At 45.6% G+C, this 23,194-nt stretch overlaps 1 protein-coding gene across 1 annotated transcript in view; it reads right to left on the bottom strand.

The window, feature by feature from the left end:
- Positions 1–1,169: 1,169 nt before the first annotated feature.
- LOC146196834 (uncharacterized) overlaps positions 1,170–23,194 on the bottom strand; it is a 31,010-nt gene continuing 8,985 nt past the window's right edge. The window contains exons 3-5 of the mRNA XM_084598558.1: positions 17,266–17,330; positions 15,648–15,725; positions 1,170–1,391 (exon numbers count right to left, since the gene is read on the bottom strand). Coding sequence (XP_084454684.1) covers positions 1,245–1,391; positions 15,648–15,725; positions 17,266–17,330 — 290 coding nt within the window. The 3' untranslated portion in view covers positions 1,170–1,244. The remainder of the gene's footprint in view (positions 1,392–15,647; positions 15,726–17,265; positions 17,331–23,194) is intronic.

Below are 23,194 nucleotides of genomic sequence, written 5' to 3'. Positions count from 1 at the left end.
AGCTTTGAATCGGGAGGCGGCTCGCGGCATCTGTTACGGCAGCGCCGAACGATGGAAGGAATTTTCCAGTGAGCACGGCATCGCATTTAAGCAAAGCAAAAATATTTGCTACTCGCTCAACCATTACTCCCGTAATTACTTTGTTTTTAATGACGCGCCTAAATATTAGCTGACAGTCATAAGGCAATAAACACATTAGGTCCACCTTTATTCGGAGAGAAGCAATGCGGTTTTGTGGCGGAGTGGTTTCGCGCTCGCCTCGTACTAGGAAAGAACGGTGTTCGGTTCTGCGGGTTTCCGCAAAACTTTTGTTGTTTCTTTATCTTTCTTCCAATTTTCACGTTACAACCGCAATGCCGACGTCGGTTTTTCTGCGACACGGGGCCCTTAACGTTATCGCATTAAACCGTCAATACTTCGATCATAGTTGCTCTGAAATATCTCTATGCAGTTTACGCCCTCATTGTGTTAAAGTTCTTCTGTGGAAGTTCGTAGTGGTATGATAATCTATAGTGGATTGAGCTTAACAACCATTTGAGAAGCCTGGCAGTGCAGGGCTCCGGTTTTATTCGGCTACTTTAGTCACATAACGCATGCGTTTTTGCATTTTCCTTCTATTGAGATGCAGCATCATTGACTGTCCTGTGGCCATCAGTTCAGCGGCTGAACGCCAAGCCACATTGATGGCGGGGAGTGTGTGCGTGTGAGGGGGGGGGGGGGGGGGTTGCAAAGTTGCCTTAGCTACAGGACAGGGTTAATAGAAGGCATAGTTGGGGGCACGTATCGGTGGCAATTATGATGATTACGAAACATCGCGAAATTCTAACGGACCTCAAGTGCCCTGTTTGAATCAGTTTCGTATGAAGCTTTGCGATTCTTTTTAAAAAAAACTAGGTACTAGGTAGTTGTTTTACTGAGCTCAAAAGGAATGGTTAGAATTCAACAAACAGACACCCCGAGGCATAATATCATCCACACAGAGCAAATACTGAATATATATTTTAGCAGTGATTGAACAGATGCATTTAGTGCTTCCTATTAATGGGTAAGAAGGATAAGTTTATTGTTAGTTTTTAAACCCTGTGAGATTGCATGACACATTAAAAACTATGCGGTCGCTTATCGCAACAATTTGTCGATATTTCTAAGCAGCAAGTAATGAGACGAAACCAGGTTCCGAGTTTAATTATATTTGCTTAAATCTGAGGCTCTGGCGCAGGCTGTGGCTGAGGCTGAGGTTCTGACTAAGGTTCTGGCTTTAGCTGAGGTTCTGCCCCTGGTACTGGTTGTGGCTGGGGCGGAGGCTGAGGCGCAGGTTCCTTGGGAGAATCGGTAGTTGCAGTGCATTCTCCGTCTACGCACACGCCTGTGGCACCATTAGGCTTGTCGATCTGCATAACACGAAGGATATTTATATCCGGTTCTTTGCTTTTAAGCTATAATGTTGAGAAAGTGAAAGGTAAGAATAAAATTAGCACTTAAACCTCAAGACACGTAAACTCTAAACATAAAAACAGCAAACATTTGCACCGTATTGTGCAAAACAGATCTATAGACAATAACCTATATAAGAGTGAGAAAATATTTTTGTCATGTTGTCATCTTGGACATATCCTTTAGGCTTTTGTTGTCTGATAAAACATATTTCCTTCGTCTAAAAATATTATACCTTCAATACGCAGCAGTTATAAGCGAATTAGATCTGTCGAACTTCTCCAAAACCAACGATTCACAAGGCTAATTAATGGCTTGGAACATAAGTGGAAAACTTCCGAGACCACTGCCGAATCTGCACTGAAGAAATGCCAAAGCCTTTGTGTCGCTGCTGCACAAGTACATCGCGCGACCCTTGCTTTTGTAAGCAAGGCCAGAACCCGGGCCGCACAGCGGAAATTTCCTTTCCTTGGCACCCATTCGTCATCATATTGCTCCTGCTTGTGTGGGACTGAAAGGCACACCGTCGCCTCTGTCGCGTGGTGTTCCTTAGCGCGCGTTTTTTGCAGTGCACCTGCAAATGTGGGATTGGCGGTAGGCCGTCGCTTGTTGTCGCTTGTCGTCGCGTCCCCTACGTTGCCATGAAGATGGTAGGAACGCTAGACAAGGAGAACCCATTTTGCGCACAGATGTCGCGAACAGATCTCGCGCACAAGAAATTTTTACCGTGAGCCAAGAAAAGTTTTCGGCTTCAAAGCAAGAAGGCAGGTTAAGAGTGGGGTTGCGTCTAACATTTGTATTACGGTTGATGCAGCGCAACAAGCTTCAGAATATGGACCAATACTACTGGGCTGCTAGTACCCCCATTGAATACAGGGGCGCTCAGCCACGACGGGTGTTGTCAGGTATCGTCTGTTGTATGACATTTTGCTGTAATGATGAGTCTAATGAACCCGTGATAAGGCTCTAGCTAAATGTTTGAGATAGTATTAGCGTTAGTTCAGCGAAGCGCAATGAAATTCTATAAGGGCTGAAGGTCAGCACGATATTTCATTGCAGGCAACAACAGTCGATTGCACGACAGCTGTGGCCTCCTTATTGCAGGGTTGAGGAAAGAATACTTGGCTTCTTCAATGTGCGTCTGAGAACATTGTCTTCCATGTTTTGTTTTCGCCTGGAGAAACTCACATACATGCAGTCTATTCCCTTCAATATTACTGAGCTTTTGAGCATCTACTACATCTTGCTATAGAATGGTTGCTTTTCTAGCCGTCTGTATCTTTATTAATGTCACACTAGCGACGCTTTCGCGGTGCAGGGGCGCCGAAGCGAAGAAGAGCGGAAATTGGGAGAGACAGTTTATATGCGCATTGGTCATGCTGCTGGAGAAGGTGGTGGGAGTGGCGAAAACCTCATTTCCGTCAAAAAAAAAAAAAAAAAGCCCTGATTTTTGTCATACAATAAATATGCCTCTCTTTATTGCCTTCGCGATGTGGCCGTCAGACTTTCGGCGACTTTCAAAGCACACTTCATCGCCCGCAGGTCAGGTTCGGAGCTGGTCACCGCAGCTCAAAATTGTAATGGGTCAAAAATAGCTATTCGGCTTTGGGTTGGAATTCAGGGCACCCGTGTAGGGAATGCGCTAAGTCGGCCTTTTTGGCCTCGCCTAGCGTGAATTTGGGGTTTGCCGCTCAGGGTTAACCTAGCTGGACAAGTTTAAATGAGTTAGGAAAGGTATACCTCTTCGGATTTGCGTCCGCCTTGCTGGACTTTAAATGAGAGATTTATCCTGGGGTGAGCATTCCAGTCTGCTATTCTTGTAATGCATGCGATTTCTTGGTACGAGCTATCATGCGATCCTTGACCCCTTGCAGGAAAGATTGGTCCACTGCCCGGTTGTCGAATCCCCGGGCTAAATTATGAGTTGCTTCCTTTCCTGGATGGAGCGAGAGCACTAGGATCGAGATAATTTTGATCTGGAGGTGAGTGAAATGAGTTGACATTTATAGAATTGGATATGCCGATTCTTAAATTTTTCATTTTCCGAAATTATGCAGATCCCATTTTACGAGCTGTAAATAATTCTACAGGTTGTTTTCGTGATTGCAATTGCTATCGCGTATTCCTGCGTTTCTTGCGCGCGTCGGCCCAATAAAGTATCGGCAGAGATGTTAAACAGCGACCGCGGAGGCGTCCCGCTATTTGTGTTCGGCCGCGTCTACGTAGACTGCCTCCTCATGGTTCCCATATTGTCTGTAGAGAGTTTTGGCTCTGGTCTGTCCTCTCCTTGTGATTCTCCGGTTTGCATATTCTTCGGGATCCGGTGCACTATGACGTTCTTGAATATGCATCGAGGTACGGATGTTCCGTTATTTTTAGTTGTTCAGGAAGAAATTTTCATTTACCGAAGATTGTTTCGATCCTGTGTGCTTCGACTAGCTCTTCGAGCGTATTGTGGATGCTCATTTTCAACAGCGTCGCGGTTGCTTTGAATTTCGGTAGATGTATGGCTGCCTTGTATACTTTTGACTCATTAAGCAGTTGATGTTTCCCTTTTCCGCTTTAGAAAAGTTGAGGTATGGAAGGGAATAAATGAAGCGGTTCAACACAAAGGCCTGCACCAGTCGTCTCAGGTCTGCGTCCATTATTCCAGCATGTTTATTGGCGATTCGTCAAATCAGACGGTTAGTCTGGCCTACGCCCGTGAATGTTTTTCTCCCGTTGCTTTGAAGGTGCATGCCTAATATTCGAATTGTTAGGACGTCGGGGAATACTGTGTTTTTTACGGAGATGTCTATGGGGACAGACGTTGTTTCTGGCGATCTCGGTGTGTAGCGTTTCATCAAGAGCTCCGACTTTGTCGGGGAGCAGAACAGGTCTATCGCCCCCACTCGCTCTGAGACAATGTCAGCTCCCGCCTGCCGCGTCAGCTCAATGTCGCCGTCACTCCCTCTCGTCGTTCATAGCGTGATGTCGCTCGCGTAGAGGGAGTGCGACAGGTTCGGAAGTCCGTTCAGAAATAGAGTGATTTTATTTATTCATTTATTAATACTGCAATCCCAGGAAGGGATTTTCGCAGGGTGAGCATACAGAAAATAGGTAAGTAGAAATATTAAGAAAAAAAAAGAAAAAAAAAAGTGATGGGTATGAGTGCGATATTAAAGAGCAAAGGTGAGAGCATCAATCCTTGCGGGATTGCCTTTGCTGCCCAGTTTGAAGGTGTTTGATTCAAGCGGCTCGAAACATATCTCCACCGTCCTATTGGATAAGAAGGCTTTATTGTAACTGTTTGTATACGCCCGTTTAAATGCAAGTCTCTGCCGTTATGCCTCGTGCTCTACATTATCGAAAGCCTTATTTAGGTCGAGGGATAAGCTTGCTCTCACCCGCTTGTTATGTCCTGAGTTTGCGACGTCCTCAGACAGCCGGAAATGAACGTCTTGCGTGCAGATATGTCTGAATATATATGCATGGTTTGGGAATGGGTTCGTGTTTGCTGATGTGCATTTGTATGCGGTCTAGGATGAAGTGCTTTAGGAGTGTGTCTAGGCACGATGTGAGGAAAGTGGGCCCTAGGTTTTGAATTTCCAGGCTCTTGTCCGGCTTTGGGATGCAGGTCCCATCGATCCTTCAGAGCGCCTGATTTGGAACTACCAAAGCCGAATTGATATGTTGGCTCAAAGTTCGACACTATGCAGTTACGCACCGGTTCCCGTTTTTGAAGCGCCTGTTTTCTTTGGAGAGTCCTTTTTTTTTTTTCTTTTTTTTCTAGCCTCTCAATCACAGCTTTAACTTTAGGATCATTCAGCTGACCTGCCGAAGAACGCAAAGGAAGAAGCTCTAACCTGGTTGTAAGAGCTGGCGTTCACACTAGTCTCAAACTTGGTTAGCAGATGGATGCTATATGGGAAGCGAACAGGTATGGTACCATCCTGAACGCAGCGTGAAGAGCGTTCGCGTGACTGCTTTGATAAGAAATCACGTGCGTATTCTCTCCGACACATTGCATGTTCTCAATTCTGAGCTACTGCGACGGTAACGGCAACGACGGCGCCTTTTCGACCGAACGAGCTGTATACGAGCTGTAGCGCCTGTAGGCACACGTCACCTAGGAACTATATCGGGAGAGAGGAATAGGTAGTATAGATATTGACTACGTCGGCCGCGTCTCAGTGTGATTGTTGTACATGCGCCATGAGGGCCAAGCACAACCAGATGATATTACTTTGCGGGTCTAAGCGCGCTGCGCATGCGCAGCTTATGTCAAGGAAGAACAGACAATGATTTACGTCAGGGTTATCAGCAGCTGGCAGATACGCCCACGAAGAAAAAAAGAAAATATGGCAGGACTTTAATGCAACTAAACCGTGTAGGAGATTCGAATACGGTACCTGACTTTGGTAGTACTAGCCGGAAACTAGAGGCGGTTACCACGGAAACCAAGCGAAGTATGTTTACTGCAGACGAATTATTGTGCAGTGAGAGCACGGAGGAGTGTGTAGCGCCCCTCGCGCCGCGCTCTTATCGCAAGCCACGACAGGGCGCTGGACAAAGAAGAACAGGTTGGCACTAGGCGCCTCAGTGCGAGCAGTGCAATAATAATAATAATAATAATAATAATAATAATAATAATAATAATAATAATAATAATAATAATAATAATAATAATAATAATAATAATAATAATAATAATAATAATAATAATAATAATAATAATAATAATAAAAAAGACAGTTCGAACCCGAACGCTGTCGGAGTTGGTTATTCCTTGTCTTAGCTCCGACATAATTGGTGACTCGGCATCGACCATGCAGCCACGCCCTCCTATATGGATTCCGCTGGCTCTTCTACCCCTCCTACAGCCGGCGACCCGCCTCAGGACGCTCAGCATAACGGCGCTTCGTTGGCCACGTTTCAAGCGACAATTTTGGCCAAACAGCCCTCGTGCCTGGACACTCCAGGTTGAGGCGCATTTCCACTTGCGGCGTATCACCAGCCAGAAGACCAGGTTCCTCCATCTAATGTCCTCCCTGCCTCCTGACGTCGCCTAGGAATTAGCGGGCATTATCGCCTCGCCGGACACGGCCCGACATTTTGACACGTTGAAGGCGTCTCTCGCTGACCGAAAATCAGCGTCCGAGCGCAGCCGACTTCAGCAGCTCCGCACCGCTACAGAACTCGGTGATAGCCGTCCTTCGCAGCTTTTCTGTCACATGCGACAGCTGCAGTAAGCTGTCCGGCCCCTCGGAGCCGGACAGTTTACTGCGTGAGTTGTTTCTTCAGCGACTTCCCCAGAACATGGTCCCTGTCCTCGCGGCTGTACGTGATGTCACTCAGGACAAGCTCGCCGAACTCGCGGACCGTGTTGCGGATTATTCAAAGCACGCTAGCGTCAGCGCCGTGATCGCTCCGCCTTTCACTACTATACCTAAGCCTCCCAGTTTGTGAGCATAGAAGAGCGACTGGATGGTTTAGCCGGGCGACTTGATGACTTCGCGTCCTTTCCAGGCCATTCTCCGCCGAGGTTCCAGTCCCGCCACCTCTATCGACAATGCCACTCTCGCCGGAACTCCAACCATCCGAAGCGCGGCAAGACTCCTCCTCCTCGGCTGTGTGCTAGTACCACCGTATTTTTGGCAGCTTTGCCCGCAAGTGCACCCACCCGTGCTTCTGGTCGGGAAACACTGCGACCAGCAACTGACAGCGGCAAGTGTACTGGTGGACGGACATGCCGCCTATTTTATGTTTCGGAAAAGATCACTGGCGCTCGCGACGCAACGAACCGAACTCCCCGCTCAAAGCGATTAACGACTCCCCCATCCGCACGTCCGGCCAACGGTATCTTACACTTAAACTCGGATTGCGCCAGATGTTACTCTGGATTTTCATCATCGCCGATATATCGCAAGCTGTTCTCGGCGCTGATTTCCTCAGTGTCTTCAACCTCGCTGTCGATATGCAGGCCCATCACCTAATCGACCTCAGCGCGAAATTCTCCGTCAACAGCGCACTCTCCCCCTCTTCGGTGACTGGTCTTAGAGCTCTCGTCCCTGCTTCGCCGTACGGGAAAATCCTTGCCGATTTTTACAACCTCACGAAGCCTCACAGCAGACAGTCACCGGTGACACACTCCATCACCCACCCACCATGGACCACCTAGGTTTGCTCGACCTCGCCCTCTGTCTGGAGAATGCCTCGCTGTCGCTCGCCGTGAGTTTCGACACATGCTTGAACTCGGCATTGTGCGCCCTTCCTCCAGCAACTGGGCATCGCCACTCCACATGGTGCCAAAGAAAGGGCCAGGCGACTGGAAGCCATGTGGAGATTACCGCGCCCTTACTGCTCACACCCTACTAGACCGCTCTCCACTTCCTCACAACAGGACTTCTGATCAAATTTGGCTGGTTGCAGAACCTTCTCAAAGATTGAGGCTTACCATCAAATTCCCGTGGAGCCCGCTGATATTCCGACGACGGCCATTACCACACAATTTGGCCTCTGAGTATGTGAGGATGCCTTTTGGATTGCGCAACGCTGCACAAACTTTTCAGCGAACTATAAATGAGGTTACGCGAGGCCTCGACTTCGTTTTCGCTCACATTGATGATCTCCTCGTCGCAAGCTCCTCCGAGGATGAGCACGCAGTTCACCTGCGCGCCCTTTTCCAATGCCTTAATGAATACGGCCTCGTTATCAATCCGGACAAGTGCCTTTTCGAAGTCGCTGCAATTGAGTTTCTAGGCTATCTTGTCACTCCACAAGGTATCCGGCCTCTCGACATATATTATGGTGAGGCTACCCAAAAATAACAGAAAATAATATGCCTCTGCCCGTGCCACTAGGTATAACAGCAAAGTAAAGACCGTTCAAGATTTTTCACCTCCTACACCACTTAAGGAGCTCAGAGAATACTTGGGCCTTATTTACTTTCACCGCCGCTTTCGCCCCAAGTGCGCCAATTTCCTGAAGCCTCTTACCGACCTTTTGGCTACCAAAAAAAGATCCAGCTGCGCCACTTGAGTGGACTGACGACACTGCAGCTGCATTCGCTGCTGCGAAGAAGGCGCTGGCAGACGCCACTTTGCTAATACATCCCGTTCCAGACGGCCCATGCGTCTTGTGACTGATGCATCCAGCATTGCAGTCAGCGCAGTACTTGAGCAGCATATTTCCAGCTAACAACCTCTCGGCTTTTTCTCTCATAAAAGCTGTAGCCACCAGAAGCTAAATACAATACCTTCAGTGGAGAACTCCTCGCGGTGTATCTCGCCATCAAGCATTTCCACCACTTCCTGGAGGATCGGGAGTTTCACGTCGTCACAGATCATAAGTCATTGACGCTTGCCTTCCGATGAAATCACAGCACCTACACTGAATGCGAGATTCGCTGACTGTCTTTTATCTCAGAGTTTGCAGTGGATCTCCGTCACGTTCATGGGCCGCAAAATGCTGCTGCTGATGCACTTTCCTGTGTCGGTGCCATGACGTCCGACTCACCAGTGGACATGGAGCGATTAGCAGCCGCCCAGCGCAGCGACCCACAGCTGCATCGCCATCGTTCCTCATCCACGGCCTTGTCCTTCGCTGAATGTCCGCTGCCGTTAACTCCACGTTGATTATGTGCAACACATCCACGTTCCACACCTCTACGTGCCTTTGGCTTTCTGTCGCGCCATATTTGACAAATTACACCACTTCCTGAGTAATTGTTCTCTCCTTCGTTTCCTTCGCTCATCCGTGATGCTTCACCCTATCCCCAGGGCCTCCGGAACACATTTCGACACATCACTCCGGTCATTCTGCTAATCGTCACCCTCAATCCGTATTTGTGAGCCAGGATCTGGACTCCTGGAGACATGTTTTAGTTCGCCGTGACCCCGTCCGTCCTCCCCTAACACCGGCCTACGATGAACCGTTCTGCGTGCTCCAGCGCGTGACGAATACTTTGACCCTAGACATCAACGGCCATGAAGATGTGTCTGCTGACAGCCTGAAACCTGCCTATATTGCCACTAATTCAACCGTGACCCCTCCACTCACTCTCGCTTCGACTCTGCCACCAAACTCGTCTGATGCATGGGCAGATCCCGTAGATTCCGCTCTACAAGAGGGGAGAGGGGGGAGGGGGGAGGGGGGAGTGGGGAGCCCTGTAGCGCCGCCCCTCGCGTCGCGCTCTTATCGCAAACCACGGCAAGGCGCTGGACAAAGAATAAGAGGTTGGCATTAGGCGCCTCAGCGCGAGCAGCGCAATAAAAACCTTTCGAACCCGAACGCTGTCGGAGCTGGTTATCTTCCGTCTTGACAAGTGCAAAGTTAAAGGGTGTGTGTCACGAGGCAAACTGGGAGGGCAATTGTAAGGGAAACAATAGCAGGGTTACCGTAGAAACGAAGCGTGTAGAAGACATAAGAACGCGGAAGGTGGTTCCCATGGTATAGCAACTCGGAGTGTGCTGGGCGTGGCAGGAGGAAAGTAAGATGAATGCGAAGAAATGCGCACCAGGAGAATGGTTGAGAAAGCGAAAAACCGAAGGATATATAGTTACCGTGGGCCGTGGAAGAAGGAATAATCAGGAGAGTCCCTGTCCGTGCAATGCACTGCGAGGAAAGCCTAGCCGCACTGACGCCATTTTTTCAGTCGAGGCGCCCCATCTTTTCCGGGCGCAAGCTTAGCAACGGTGTCGTAGCAGTTGCGGTTTATGGACCGGATGCAGCCTCGGACCGCGGCGTACAGAAGCTCGGACTGCTTCCTTTGGTTGTGTTCGCTGGTCGACGTTTACACCGTTCCCAAAATGTAATTTACTGCAAAGGTGCGCCTTAGTCGTTACATTTATGGGCATTGTGTCATCATAGCAATAATTATCATCAGCCGGATTATACTTACTGCAGAGCAAGACCTCTACCATATTACTCCAGATAGCGAACATCTTAACCTCATCCGTTAGCCTAACTTTCTGCCGTCTCCTGCTGCGCTTTCCTTTCCTTGAAATCCCATTTGTTACCTTTAGCGACTATCGGTTATCCTCTCTTCGCACTACACGCCCAGCCCATGCACACATCTTCTTTTTGATTTCCACTAGAATGTCATTAACACGAGTTATTTTTCTGACCCATCCTACACGATTCCCAGCTTTTAACGTTACAACTACCATTTTCCGTTCGATAGCTCTCTGCGTTGTCCTCAACTTAAGTACAGAAACCTTTTCGTTAACCTCCACGTCTCAGCTCTATAGGTGAGTACAGGTAAGATACAGCTATTATAAATTTTCTTCTTGAACGATACTTGTAAGCTGCTAGTCATAATGCACGAGTACTTGCCAAATGCGCTCGATCCTATTCTTATTCTCCTGGTCTCTCTTCATGGTCCGGATTCGCGGTTACCACCTGTCCTATAAGTATACATATTCGCCTACCGTTTCCAGTGTTTCGCCACGTAATGCAAACTGCTGTTTCTTCCCGAGGCGGTTGAACCTTAGTATTCTGCATATTCATTTTTAGGCCTACCTTTCTGCTTTTTCTGTCTAAGGTGTCAATAATTCTGTGCAATTCGTCCCCGGAGTTACTTAGTGCGAATCGCAGATTACTGAGGTATTCTCCATCAACCCTTATACCTAATCGCTCCCGTTTCAAGTCTCTGAGTACTTCTAAGCTAAGTATGAACAGTATTGGGCACATCGTATGTCCTTGCCTAAGACATTTTCTTATGGGAATTTTGTTACTTTTTTTATGCAGAGCTATGGTTGATGTGCAGCCACTATATATATCTTCCAGTACTTTCACATACGGCTCATCTACACCTTGATTTCGCAATGCCTGCATAACTGCTGAAGTTTAGACTGAGTCAAATGGGTTTTTTCGTAGTCAATGAATGCTATGTATAGGGTTTGGTTAAATTCCGAGCATTTTTTTTATCTCCTTTTTGATAGTATATGAATATGATCGATAGTAAAGTATCCTTTCCGAAAACCTGCCCGATCTTTTGGCTGCTCAGTGGCCTTCGCACTGCTCATTGCGCTGCACAGCGATAGTCAGCGTTTTGTGCGGGTGTTTTGTGTTTGTGTGTGATGTGGTGGAAGCGCGTACCTTGCTCCGCCTTTCAGTTTATTTGTTAAGTTTCCTCTCGTTGCCGCTCCAGCGATCGTATCTGGTAATGGTTATAAATTATCAGCTTTTGTTTTCAGTGATTGAGTTTTTATTTTTGCGCAAATATCCAGACAGTTCGTAAATCTTGTTTTCAGTCCTTCGTATTTTCTATTCGGTATTGGTGTGAGCTTTAACTTCATTTGAGGGGCGATTAGCGCACGACTACGAATGTAAGCTAGCATCCCCCCTCCCCTCGTCGGAAAGTTTTAAATACGGCTTTTTAGGAGGACCAGGGACAAATAGCTATACCGGCGATAAACGACCCTGGCAAAAGAAAAAAAGGACACTGCTCACCGTAGCCAGGCGCCGCAGCAACTGAAAGCGGAGATTTCAGTGATAGCGCACAACCGCCTTTGAATTAACTACCTTCTACGAATGCTAAACTACGACCAAGACTCCGTTTCTCAATTCGAACAAGAAAGTGAGGATGACGAAGACAACAGTCTAATACAATAATTGAAAGCAGCCGACTGTCTCGCACAAATATTTATGATTAATATAGCCTCTTGTGCATGAACCTTACTGCAGCGTCTCTTATATCGATGTTTTTGTGTAGTGTAATTCTGTCTCTTTCATTGCGCATTCTTTGTTGTTTTTGAAATTCTGTTTGTTTTGCTGCTGTTCTTTGGTTTTCCTTTTCTGTTTTCTGCTTTTGCCTTTTACAGTTCTGGATACTACCTCTTGAAGGCTTTTTTTTTTTTTTTCAGTCCAGCGTGAATCTCCTCAAGGCTCGCGCTTCAATATATTTATCAAAAATGTTTTTCACTTTATCGTAAAAAAAAAAGAAAATCAAAAGGATAAAAGCCAGATCTTGAGCATTTGCTCCTTTTATTTTATTTTAATTGGCTTTCATCCGGTAAAGGTTTTTCTGGTCCCGGCTCTTCCTCCTTCTTTTTATGTATTTTTTTGTTTTGTTTGAGAGGAAAAATAACATGGGCGAGAAACCGGGATTGCGTCTCTTATACGCCAGCACTCGAGTTGGATTTGAATCGCGCGTGGCGGAGCAAATAAAGAAAGCGCTTGCCCTGACAAAATGGCTCCGGGCTCGCTTCCGACTTCACAAAATGTGACGTAAGGGTCTCTCCTGTAATTTTGCTTTTCCCTACATTCCGTGGATAAAAATGTGACGCGCGCTGTCTGCAGCTCCTGCAGCGCAACATGCCTCCCGTAGAGAGGCTCAGGAGAACTGGTGACACGTGTTTGTAGCGGTGGACAGGAGAGAAGTGATAGTCTAATGAGAAATATGAGCGGGTAACTTGAAAGAATTGTCTGTAATCACGCATGCCTCTGTTAAATTCTTTTTTTTTTTCAACGCAGTATAATATGACCTAGTTGGTGATACAAATTGAAAACCCACGCAAACTTTTGAAGAACTTGACCTTGAAGAACCGCACAGAAGAACTGAGTTATGTGTTGTGTCTTCTTCTGTTTGTCGCTCGTAAATGTTTACAGAGGTTATACAGATTTACCTCAATATGTCGCGAAATGCAATGCCTCAACAGCTGTCTCTGAACTACGCGTTACAAAGTGATACTGTCTTATTGGCTTATTTCTCGAATAGTTGAACCTATAGTAGCACACCAACTAAAACAAATAAGGCCACAGAAAATTCGTTAGTGCTGCAAGACTGGCAGGCCGAGTTGCAGGTTATGATGATGATGATGAGGACCTCAGACAAAATGATACACACCCACGGCGGGGGATTGGCCAGTATACATTGTAGGTTTATATATATATATATATATATATATATATATATATATATATATATATATATATATATATATATATATATATATATATATATATATATATGGTGAAGGACTGGTGTATTCAGATAAATATGGGTGTGTCATTGCGACTGTTGTTCATTCCCCTCTGGAACGCGGCTCCAGCAACGGGCTTGTTTGCTACCGTATAATTTGCATGCTGGTAGTGCGCCGTTCTGACCCTTCGAATATTGAAAAAAAAAAAAACGCGGTCACGAGCGGAGAAAGGGCCTGCGGCGTCTTCCCACGCGCAGCTGCGCGACAAGGCAACCCTTCCTGGGGAGACTAACTGTTGCCTCATGCGATAGCAACGTGATGTCGGATGAGCCTCGGGAGCAACCGTTTCAGAGATGAATAGGACCGAACGATAAAAAAACAATTACACGGATATATCAGGAGCCGCGTTGTACTATGCGGAGCCCGCTACTCTTCTGAGCCGGTGCCAATGGCGCTGCACATGCTTCATGTGCGTCTGAGGAAAGGAATCCGCCTGTACTGCCGCGGACCGTATGACTGCACTACAGTGCCCCCTTGCTGTTTTCGCAGTCTGAGACAAGGAAATGAGTGACCCCGCCTTCCGAAACATTGCTGCATTAGTCCGTGCATCACACCTTCTGTACAGAGGCTTGTTTGATTGTCTGACGACTTGGAGGTATGCTCCCTGTGTCACCAGAGAGGGGCGAGTTCTAAGGGAGCTTAAGGACGTCGGTTAGTGAGCGAGAACGCACTGGGTCCTGAAAAAAACGACTCATGCATGTGCTTCTCTATCGCAATGGTATTTTAGTTGGTTGGTTGGCTGGTTTGTGGGGTTTGATGTCCCAAAGCGACTCAGGCTATGAGAGACGCCGAAGTGGAGGACTCCGGAAATTTCGACCACCTGGGGTTCTTTAACGTGCACTGACATCGCACAGCACACGGGGGCCTTGCTTTTAGCCTCCATAGAAAAGCGGCCGCTGAGGCAGGGATGCGATCTCGCGTCCTTGGGAACAGTAGTCGAGCGCCGTAACCAATGCGCCACCCGGGCGGGATGGTCTTTCAGCTCTTAAGCCTTCGGCCTTTAGAACCCTTTCGTAAAGTAAATAAATTGTCTTAAAATGACATGAACCTACTTTGGTTACGTTTATACTTTCGAAACGCCAGATTTTTTTTTTCTAAATTAATTTGTGGCCTTGGCTTGAGGAAGGAGGAGGAGGAAACAACTTTATTTAACGCATTGCATTAAGCGTTAAGAATGTCCTGGGCCAGGGTCACCAAGGCCAACTGATCTTGCAGCTGGTCAGAGGCTAACCAAGCCCGCCACGTTGGGGGAGGAGGGTGTGGAAAGTGAGGAGATTGGAGGGCGACAGGGCATGAAAAGATGCAATGCTCCAAGTTTGCATAGTGTTCTGGGCAATTTGGGCATGCAGGGGAATGTATGATTCTGTATAGAAAAGATGCTTGAAAGCGCCAATAATGACTATAGCAGCGCTGCAGGTTAAACCTGCGCTGTATTTAAGCATAATCGAACATCGTGATCGCTCCCCCTATAATATTTTTAATTTATGGATGACAACAGGGAGTTAGAAGGTAAAAGGAGCACTGCCACCGATGCCGGGATTGAATCCTGCATCTTTGGACACAGTAGGCGAGCGCACTGCAAATAAATAAAGAACTGCCAGAAAACACTAGAATCAAGGCGAACCTTTTCAGTTACAACCAATAAAAGGCAAGCGTTACCTCTGCATAGACACCAAAAATTAGGCGAGTTTTTGTCAGGAGCCATGCCATTTTGCTTTAACTTGAGCTAAATGTGTATCTGGCCACTTGGTGTAGTATTGCCATGCAGCCATTTTACCAAACTCCCTTTTGTTTTCAGTGCTTCACATCTTCATATGCTATAATAGCTACTTTTTCAGCCACTAATACCACAAGGAAATATGTAGCAGCCTAGCGCTCTCCACGATCTCATAGTTTGGAGCAACAAAAAATTTTACTTTGAATCTCATGTGAGCATTCACCTAACCTTTCATATCGACCTACATGTCGTAATATTTATGCGTTGTAAATGCGCACGATTTCAGTTGCCTTTTATGCAGTAGGCTCAGGCAACTTGCTCTTACATTCGCAGTGTACCTTTTGTGAAGCTCGCTAATATATTTTAGTAGCAAAAGTGCTTTTGACATCTCGTTTCGATATTAAAGTTTATAAACGTGTTGCATTTACAAAGCAGTATTTTTTACACCCGATGTATAAAAACAGTCGAAATGAAGGTGTATTGGAACTACAGAAATATAAGCACGAGATCAGAATTTTAGATGTACGTACATAGCACGGTTGTCTGTTCTCCAAGAGGAATGCTTCGTCCCCTTCACAAGTATAACTGCAGCTGTGGTAGACGTAGCCCTGAAAAATATAGCAAACCACCACAGCTCCTTTGCTTCGCACAAACCTCTGGAATAACAGATTAAATAAGTATTTCTGGTAAAATATTGGTGAATTACTAGAAGTGCAAAGTTTTGGTCTTCAGAAGCATAGTACGCAGGTGTAGCTAAGTGAGATTAAAATTTTCATACTATACACGGGCGGAAACAACAGCAGATGATGAAACATATTATAATCATTCTTTTAAAAATGAGTAACTGTGAGCAAACAAAGGAGAGCAAGACAGATGTTTCTCTTGCACGGCAGCATTGCTTGTGTTTCTATAACTGTTATTTCTCATTCTCAGAGTTCATCTTTACTTAAAACGCGCTGTTTCTGTAACGCATACGCGGTAAAAGATAGCTGACCGCTGTTCTCCGGCTGGTTATTATTTCATAAATATCAATCGCAAGGAGCATTATTTGAGCAGCACATGCTGACAATTATTTTTTTAAAGATAAATTTCTAAGTACTGCAGAGAACCGAATGGATTTGTGGCGCCCTACAGTAGCACTATTTGTATATTTCAATAAACAACCTACGTTGTCGCATGTAAAGTTGAAAAGAGACTTGCGAAAAAAAAAACAGAACATCTCTCGCTACAAATGTTAGGTTAATTTAAATACAACACAAAATGTTCTTAATGTTTAGACTTTATTTTTACTTAATTCGAAAGCTAAAGCTATAAAGTTAAACATTTTCGTCACTGTCGCTTGTTTTTTTAACATGAATAAAGAGACGAAGACACCAAAAATATACAGCCTGTGGTATTTGCTTGTAAGCCTCGTAACGGGGCTCCTATAATCACTCCTGGCAAGCCCAGAAGGGTTAAGAGGAAATTTCTTGTCGTCTACGAGGTGGCGAATGCTGCGAGAATGCTGCGAATGCTGCGACTACTGGAATTCCCTACGAGCCCGACATAACTGTGACCTGCTCAGTTTCTTACGGAAGTAAAGAGAGGACGACTGGGAGGCCGCTGAAGGGCGGTGCACAAAGACTGTGCACGTGACCAAATCTAAGGGATTAGACATTATATAAATAATTTAATTTCTCACTTAAAGATCCCTGTATCGGGGACACCTTAAAAAAAATAAAATAAAAAAGAGCCCAAGTGCTCATTTCTGCCATTTTCTATTGTCACCATGTAAATAAATGTCTTAGGTTCTCTAATACTGGCGCGTCACTGCTTTGGAGGGCGCTGTCCGAAGCCCGTGTGCCTACAGTCCATCGTTATCCTTGGGCCCGATACCGGAGCGGCCTCAACGTAAGAGAAGCGAATCTCTTGGGCTGTGTATTCTTTACAGACTGTGCATGTCTAAAGGTGGTAAAGGGAATTTCTTGATATGTATGATTTCTCGTACTGTCAATTTGATAGTGACGGAACAACGTGTATTCTTTCGCGCATGTTTTTTTCATTCAAAACCCTGCAGCCTTGTCCGTACGTAGTCTTCGCGAGTTCTCTCTCTCTCTCTCTTTTACACTCGAAGGTCAGACAAGGAAATAATATCTGTTACACACTTACGTCTTCTTTGATATGCGTGCAGTCTGGTTTCGTCTCACCCTGCGGTCCCATCTTGGAGAGGGAGGCTAAATAAATTAAAAATAAAAGAGGGCATAGACGGTTTCACACGGGTGCTACTTGCGTGCAAAATGTGTGCACGGAATGTTCGAATACGAATCCTGCTGCAATACCTGTATAGTAGGATACAACTTTTAAAAATTAAACATTGCGGTGTAATACGTGCTGCACCTAGATTATTTATTTATTTATTTATTTATTTATTTATTTATTTATTTATTTATTTATTTATTTATTTATTTATAATACCCTCAGGGTACAGTTGTACGTTACAGAGGGGAGGGGCGCATACAGGATATATATATAAAACAGAAGGTTAACAAAAGCGTACAAATCTGAAAAACAAAGCAAATAAAAAAGAACAAGGTACATGTGCAATTTAGGAAATTTAGGAAAACGGCATAGGTGTTAAAAACAACAATATAAAAATATAATAAGCAACAGTATACAATGATGTTATGCAAATAACCATACAGTAAGTTTTAAAACTAGGCAAAAAAGAAAGATTGCAGCGCGGATTTAAACTTTTGTTCTTCAGTTATACTTGTTAGTGATGCAGAGAGGTTATTCCAATCATTACAGGTGCGGGGAAGAAAGGAGTTAAAATAGGCAACTGTGTTTGTGTGCGGAATGTTTACCTTTTGACTATGGTTACGGCGAAACGAAATGTAGAATGGTGGCTGAACCCATGAGGAACGCAAGGTGGAGTTATGGTAGTATATTTTGTGAAAAAGTGAGAGGCGGGATAGTTTTCTTCGAGTAGATAACAGCGGGAGATGTAAGTATGCTTTCATATTAGTAACGCTGGCTGTCCTTTGATAGTTATTTAAGATGAACCTGCACTGCACTGCATTATTGCACTGCATTATTGCACTGCATGAATGCATTTACATGCTAAACCATGTTCTGTGCATAAACAAAGGCGATCGGTAGCAGTACTCGTGGCAGGTTTCGCGGATGACGCCGCCATTGTGTGAGGTCATAACGAGTGGGATACCCAAAACGAAAATGTTGGTTCGCCGGGTTAGCTGAGTACAGAATTTTGAACAGCCAGTGCTCACGCGCTCATTGGTCCCGAAATATCGACTTTTGGCCATGATGATGGTAGTGTTGGCCAGACTCTTTGTAGCGAATGTGCACTGCGTTGGTAAAGATGAAAAGTGAGCTGGAAAGAGAGCTGGAAAAGAATGTTAAAAAGACAGAACATACAAAGTACACCAAGCGAGTGATCTATCCGTGCATGTCCACACACGCTCACACGTGCACACAACAACACACACGGCCCAGTCACAACTGACAAACTGCTCTTCACCACTCGGCGAACCTCCTCTTCGTGGCCGCAGCATTTATACTAGAGTGTACTACCTCTGCGCACTGTTTTGTCGTCGGCCGTTCCCAGCGGCCCCGTCGTGTGTTGCGGACGTGGTTGAGTTGAAACCAAGCGTCTGCGCGAGCGTGGTGCCCTCAGTGCAGATGAAGGCGATGGGGATAAATACCAGCTTCTGAGCGGCGGCGGCAATCCTTCGCGCAGGGGTGCCCGCGCTAGCTCTCCCAGACTAACAATCTTCCGTTTTGCCAATGTCGTTATGGAAAACAGCAAGTCAAAAACTCTATTCGTAGTAGATAGTGCTTCATTTGGGTCGATTTTTAAGCAATACTTACAGCACTAGCACACAAAAATTTTCAAAACTAATAGAGGTCCTGTAGTTTGTTGTACATAACCGTGACGTACAATGGGAGTCGAAAATGTAGCCGGTAAATGCATTCCTGCGTTAACAGCGGTTGGTAACTATAACGATGGGCAGTTGTATGCGGAGTCTGTATTACTCTGCTGAACACTAAACAGAACCGTTTTTAATATTAAACGATACCAAACAAGCCAGATGCATCGGAATTCTCACGCTTTTAATTTTCTCCAACGGTTAGCTTTTTATTTTATTTGACAAAATTATGCATTTGCTGTAGTACTATATATTTGTACATAATGTTAATCCCATTTGGGATTGTCGCAGAAGGGCATAATAAGGTTAATAGGATAACGGTCTACAATTGACAAAATTAGACATAAGATAACGGTCTATAATTACAGGAACATTTAACACATCAATATGTTAGTATAGAGTAAAATATAGCACAACGAAAAGATAACGAAGCTGGAACGCGAAGACATATAAGGCAGCCATAAGGCATAGGGTCAAATTATGGTCTGTAATGTTGCTTAATAAAATATACAGAAGGGTTGTACACAGTAAAGATTATCCAGTGAGTTGAACATTGTATTTGCATTGATGGCTGAGTATGTATCATGGCATTGGTGCTACTACAGGCATGTGTGAAAACTGTAACCCAGAGCACAATAATAGCGAAACAGAAGCAAAAATGAAAAAGAAATGACTGACTAATGAAAAGGTACGCTATCAACTGCAGTTAACTATTTTGTCAGTGGTGAAATATTATTGGAGTTGGAGTTGGAGTTTATTTCTTTGTTTATAAACGAAAGAGGAAGCCAAGGCAAAAGGCGGCAAGCCTGATTGGGCCTTGGCTCCCAACTTAATAGATGGACTCAGGCTGTTCCATTCTCTTGTCGCTAATGAGAAAAAAAGAGTGTTTAAAGAAGCGAATATGAAAACGGTATTAACTTAGTATATGAGAGTGTTTATGACGCGTTTCTCTTCTTTCAGAAACAGTAATGCGCATAGTCCGTCCAGTTTTAGGTGATGATTAATTAACTGGAACATGAATTTAAGCCGCGCGACCTTAGTGCGAGGCTGTAGCGATTGTATTCCTTCTATTTTCATTATTTTCGTTGGCGAATCGGTGATTTTAGGTTTGTTTAATATAAACCTGACTACATTACTCTGAGCTGCTTCCAATTTGATTTTATCTAGATTCATCATCGTCATCATCAGCCTGACTATACCCACTGCAGGGCGAAGGCCTCTCCCGTATTCCTCCAATTAACTCAGTCCTGTGCTAGCTGCATCCACTTGACCCCTGCGAACTTCTTAACCTCATCCACCCACCTAACTTTCTGCCGCCCCCTGCTACGCTTTCCTTCCCTTCGAATCCAGTTTGTTACCCTAAGCGACCGTCGGTTATCCTTTCTTCGTGGTACATGTCCTGCCCATGCCCATTTCGTCTTCTTGATTTGCGCTATAATGTCAGTGACGAGTTATTTCTTTGACCCCCTCTGCACCTTTCCTATGTCTTAACGTTGCCCCTACCATTTTTCTTTCCATACCCTCTGCGTTGTCCTCGTTAGCCTCCACGTTTCAGCCCCGTAGGTGAGTACAGGCAAGATGCAACTGTTTTATACTTTCTTCTTGAGCGATACCGGTAAGCTGCTAGTCATAATCTGCGAATGCTTGCCAAATGCGCTTGTTATGCTCCTTGTTATTTCCGGTTCATGGTCCGGATTTGCGGTTAGTAGACATATTCGCCTGCCACTTCCATATCTCGATTAGTGTAAGGAAACAAAACAACGTTTACTCATTCAAGGATAGGTCCATTGTGTTGTATGCTAATAGTTTATTTTTGTAATGGGCTAGACTGAGGCGTCATCCGATAAGCAAAAGTTGTTTTAGAGCCGTTGAAGTGATAGCATCCACTTGAGCACTCCATCTCAGGTCATGGATAATTAATAAGCCAAGGTATTTATGTTCGGTACCTACAGGGAGCTGTACTTGGTTAATACAGTACTGGAATATTGATTTATGCTTCTTTCTAGTTATTGTCACTAAACAGATTTAGCGGCGTTAAGAGTCATTTGCCAGTCATTGCACCAATTATATTTTCTAGCACTTTGTTAAGAGCTTTATGATCGTCTATTGTATTAATTTTCAAATTAATGATGCAGTCGGCTGCAGGAAGTCGTATATTAACATCAAGGCGAGATGCTAGATCATTTGTGAAAATTAGAAAGAGGACAGGCGCGAGTATGCAACCCTGAGGGTACACCATACACGACATGAACTATTTGGGAGGCTTGGTGGTTAATTACCACGAACTGTGTTCTGTTAGATAAGTAGTTGTTAATCCGGTTAACTATAGATGCATGGCCTAATAAAAGTTCGGTTTTTAATTAGTTTGGTATGTGTTACCCGATCAAATGTCTTCGAAAAGTCTAATAGGATTAGGTCCGTTTATTTCTGTCTATGCTGTGGGATAACGTGTGTACTAATTCTACTTGCTGTGTTACTGTTGAAAGTCACTGGCAGAAGCCATGTTGAAAGGGGGATAATATGTTTTCAGTTTCAAGAAAAACTAGTATATGTTTAAGGATAGTATGTTCAAGTATCTTACATGCAGTATTCGTTACGGACATGGGTCTGTTAGTAACATCGGACTTGTTTTCTGACTTGGGAACCGTAATAATTTTCGCGCTTTTCCGTTCCAATGGTAGGGCACACGTTGACAAGGACTTATTGAAGATTATGGTTAAATACTTAGCCATCCACTCGCCGTATCTCTTTAGAATCGTGTACCGTATTGCGCGTATCGCTTTATTTGGGCCTGACCCTTTATTGGTGTGCAGAGTTAATAACAGTGTAGCAGTCCTGAAAAAATTGCGGCCGTTTCGCAGTAGCGGGTGAGATAGTCGGCACAAACCGCGATCCAATGATTTCAGTCGGAAGACTTCGGGGAGGGGCCTATAAGGTTGATTCTGACTTTCTCGAATGCACCACGTGATGGAGTCACATGATGCAGCAGGCCCTGTGGCGTGGACGTAGGCGTTTGTATTGTTGGCACTCAGTGCAGCTCGCCACATATCGCTCAGCCGTCCGGCGCATCTTCGGCCAATAAAACCGGTCGCGGGCATGGTGGAGTGTTCGTGCAGAGCCCAGGAGACCGGAAGTGGGGTCGTCGTGCATGGCACGCAGGATGCACGAGCGGTAGCTGTCGGGAACGACGAGTAGGAAATTCGTGCCGGTGTTTGAGTAAGCTTTTTTGTACAGAAGGTCATAACGGAGACAAAACGGACTGAGAACTGTGGAATCCCGCGCCGCCGCAATCTGAGGCTCGAGGCTTATGTCGGTCTCTTGCAAAGCCCGCAGAGCCGAGGCGTCGGGAAACTCGGGCACGACGGAGGCGATGCAGCGATCGTAGTCAGCAGAGTCACATTCGGTCGTAGGAAGGGGAAGACGTGGACGACAGTCTGCATCGGCGTGTTTGCGGCCACTCTTGTACGAAACAGTGAAGTCGTACTCCTGCAGACGAAGAGCCCAGCGTGCCAGACTACCAGATGGATCACGAAGGCTGACGAGTCAACACAGGACACGATGATCCGTCACAACCGTGGAATGGCGTCCATGGAGGTAGCATTGAAACCGCTGAACAGCGAAAACTACAGCGATGCACTCCTGCTCCGTAATAGTGAAGTTACGCTTAGGTTTTCTGAGGGAACGGCTTGCATACGCAATTACATGCTCGCCGGTTGCCGAACGTTGTACAAGCACAGCGCCAACCACAATCCCACTTGGATCAGTGTGGGCTTCCGTCGGAGTGGAGGGGTTGAAGTGCCGTAGTATGGAATGTGACGTAAAGTAGAAATTTTAGCTGGTGAAAAGAAGCGTCACAATCTGATGACCAGTCGAAAGGGATGTACTTTTGGAGAAGGGACGTCAGAGGGTAGGCGACGTCGGCAAGTCATGGGATGGATCGTCGAAAGAACACAGCCCCACCAGCCACCGCTTACCATGTGTACCTGTTCTTGCTCCGTTCTGTCATCCTCCGCCATGGACCTCTGTGAGGGATCATCAATGATCGAGGTCGCCATTTTATGGAAGATGTTGTGGGAGCTTCTCCGTTTGTGCGCGTCGCATTTTCGACATTACACACCATATCACCCTTAAACCAACGACTTGACATAGCG

This window comes from Amblyomma maculatum, chromosome 3 (genome assembly GCF_055883805.1).
Source record: "Amblyomma maculatum isolate TAMU_Amacu chromosome 3, ASM5588380v1, whole genome shotgun sequence".
Taxonomy (NCBI): Eukaryota; Metazoa; Arthropoda; class Arachnida; order Ixodida; family Ixodidae; genus Amblyomma; species Amblyomma maculatum.
The sequence above is the reverse complement of the archived record's forward strand: the minus strand, read 5'-3'. Positions and strand labels throughout refer to the sequence as shown.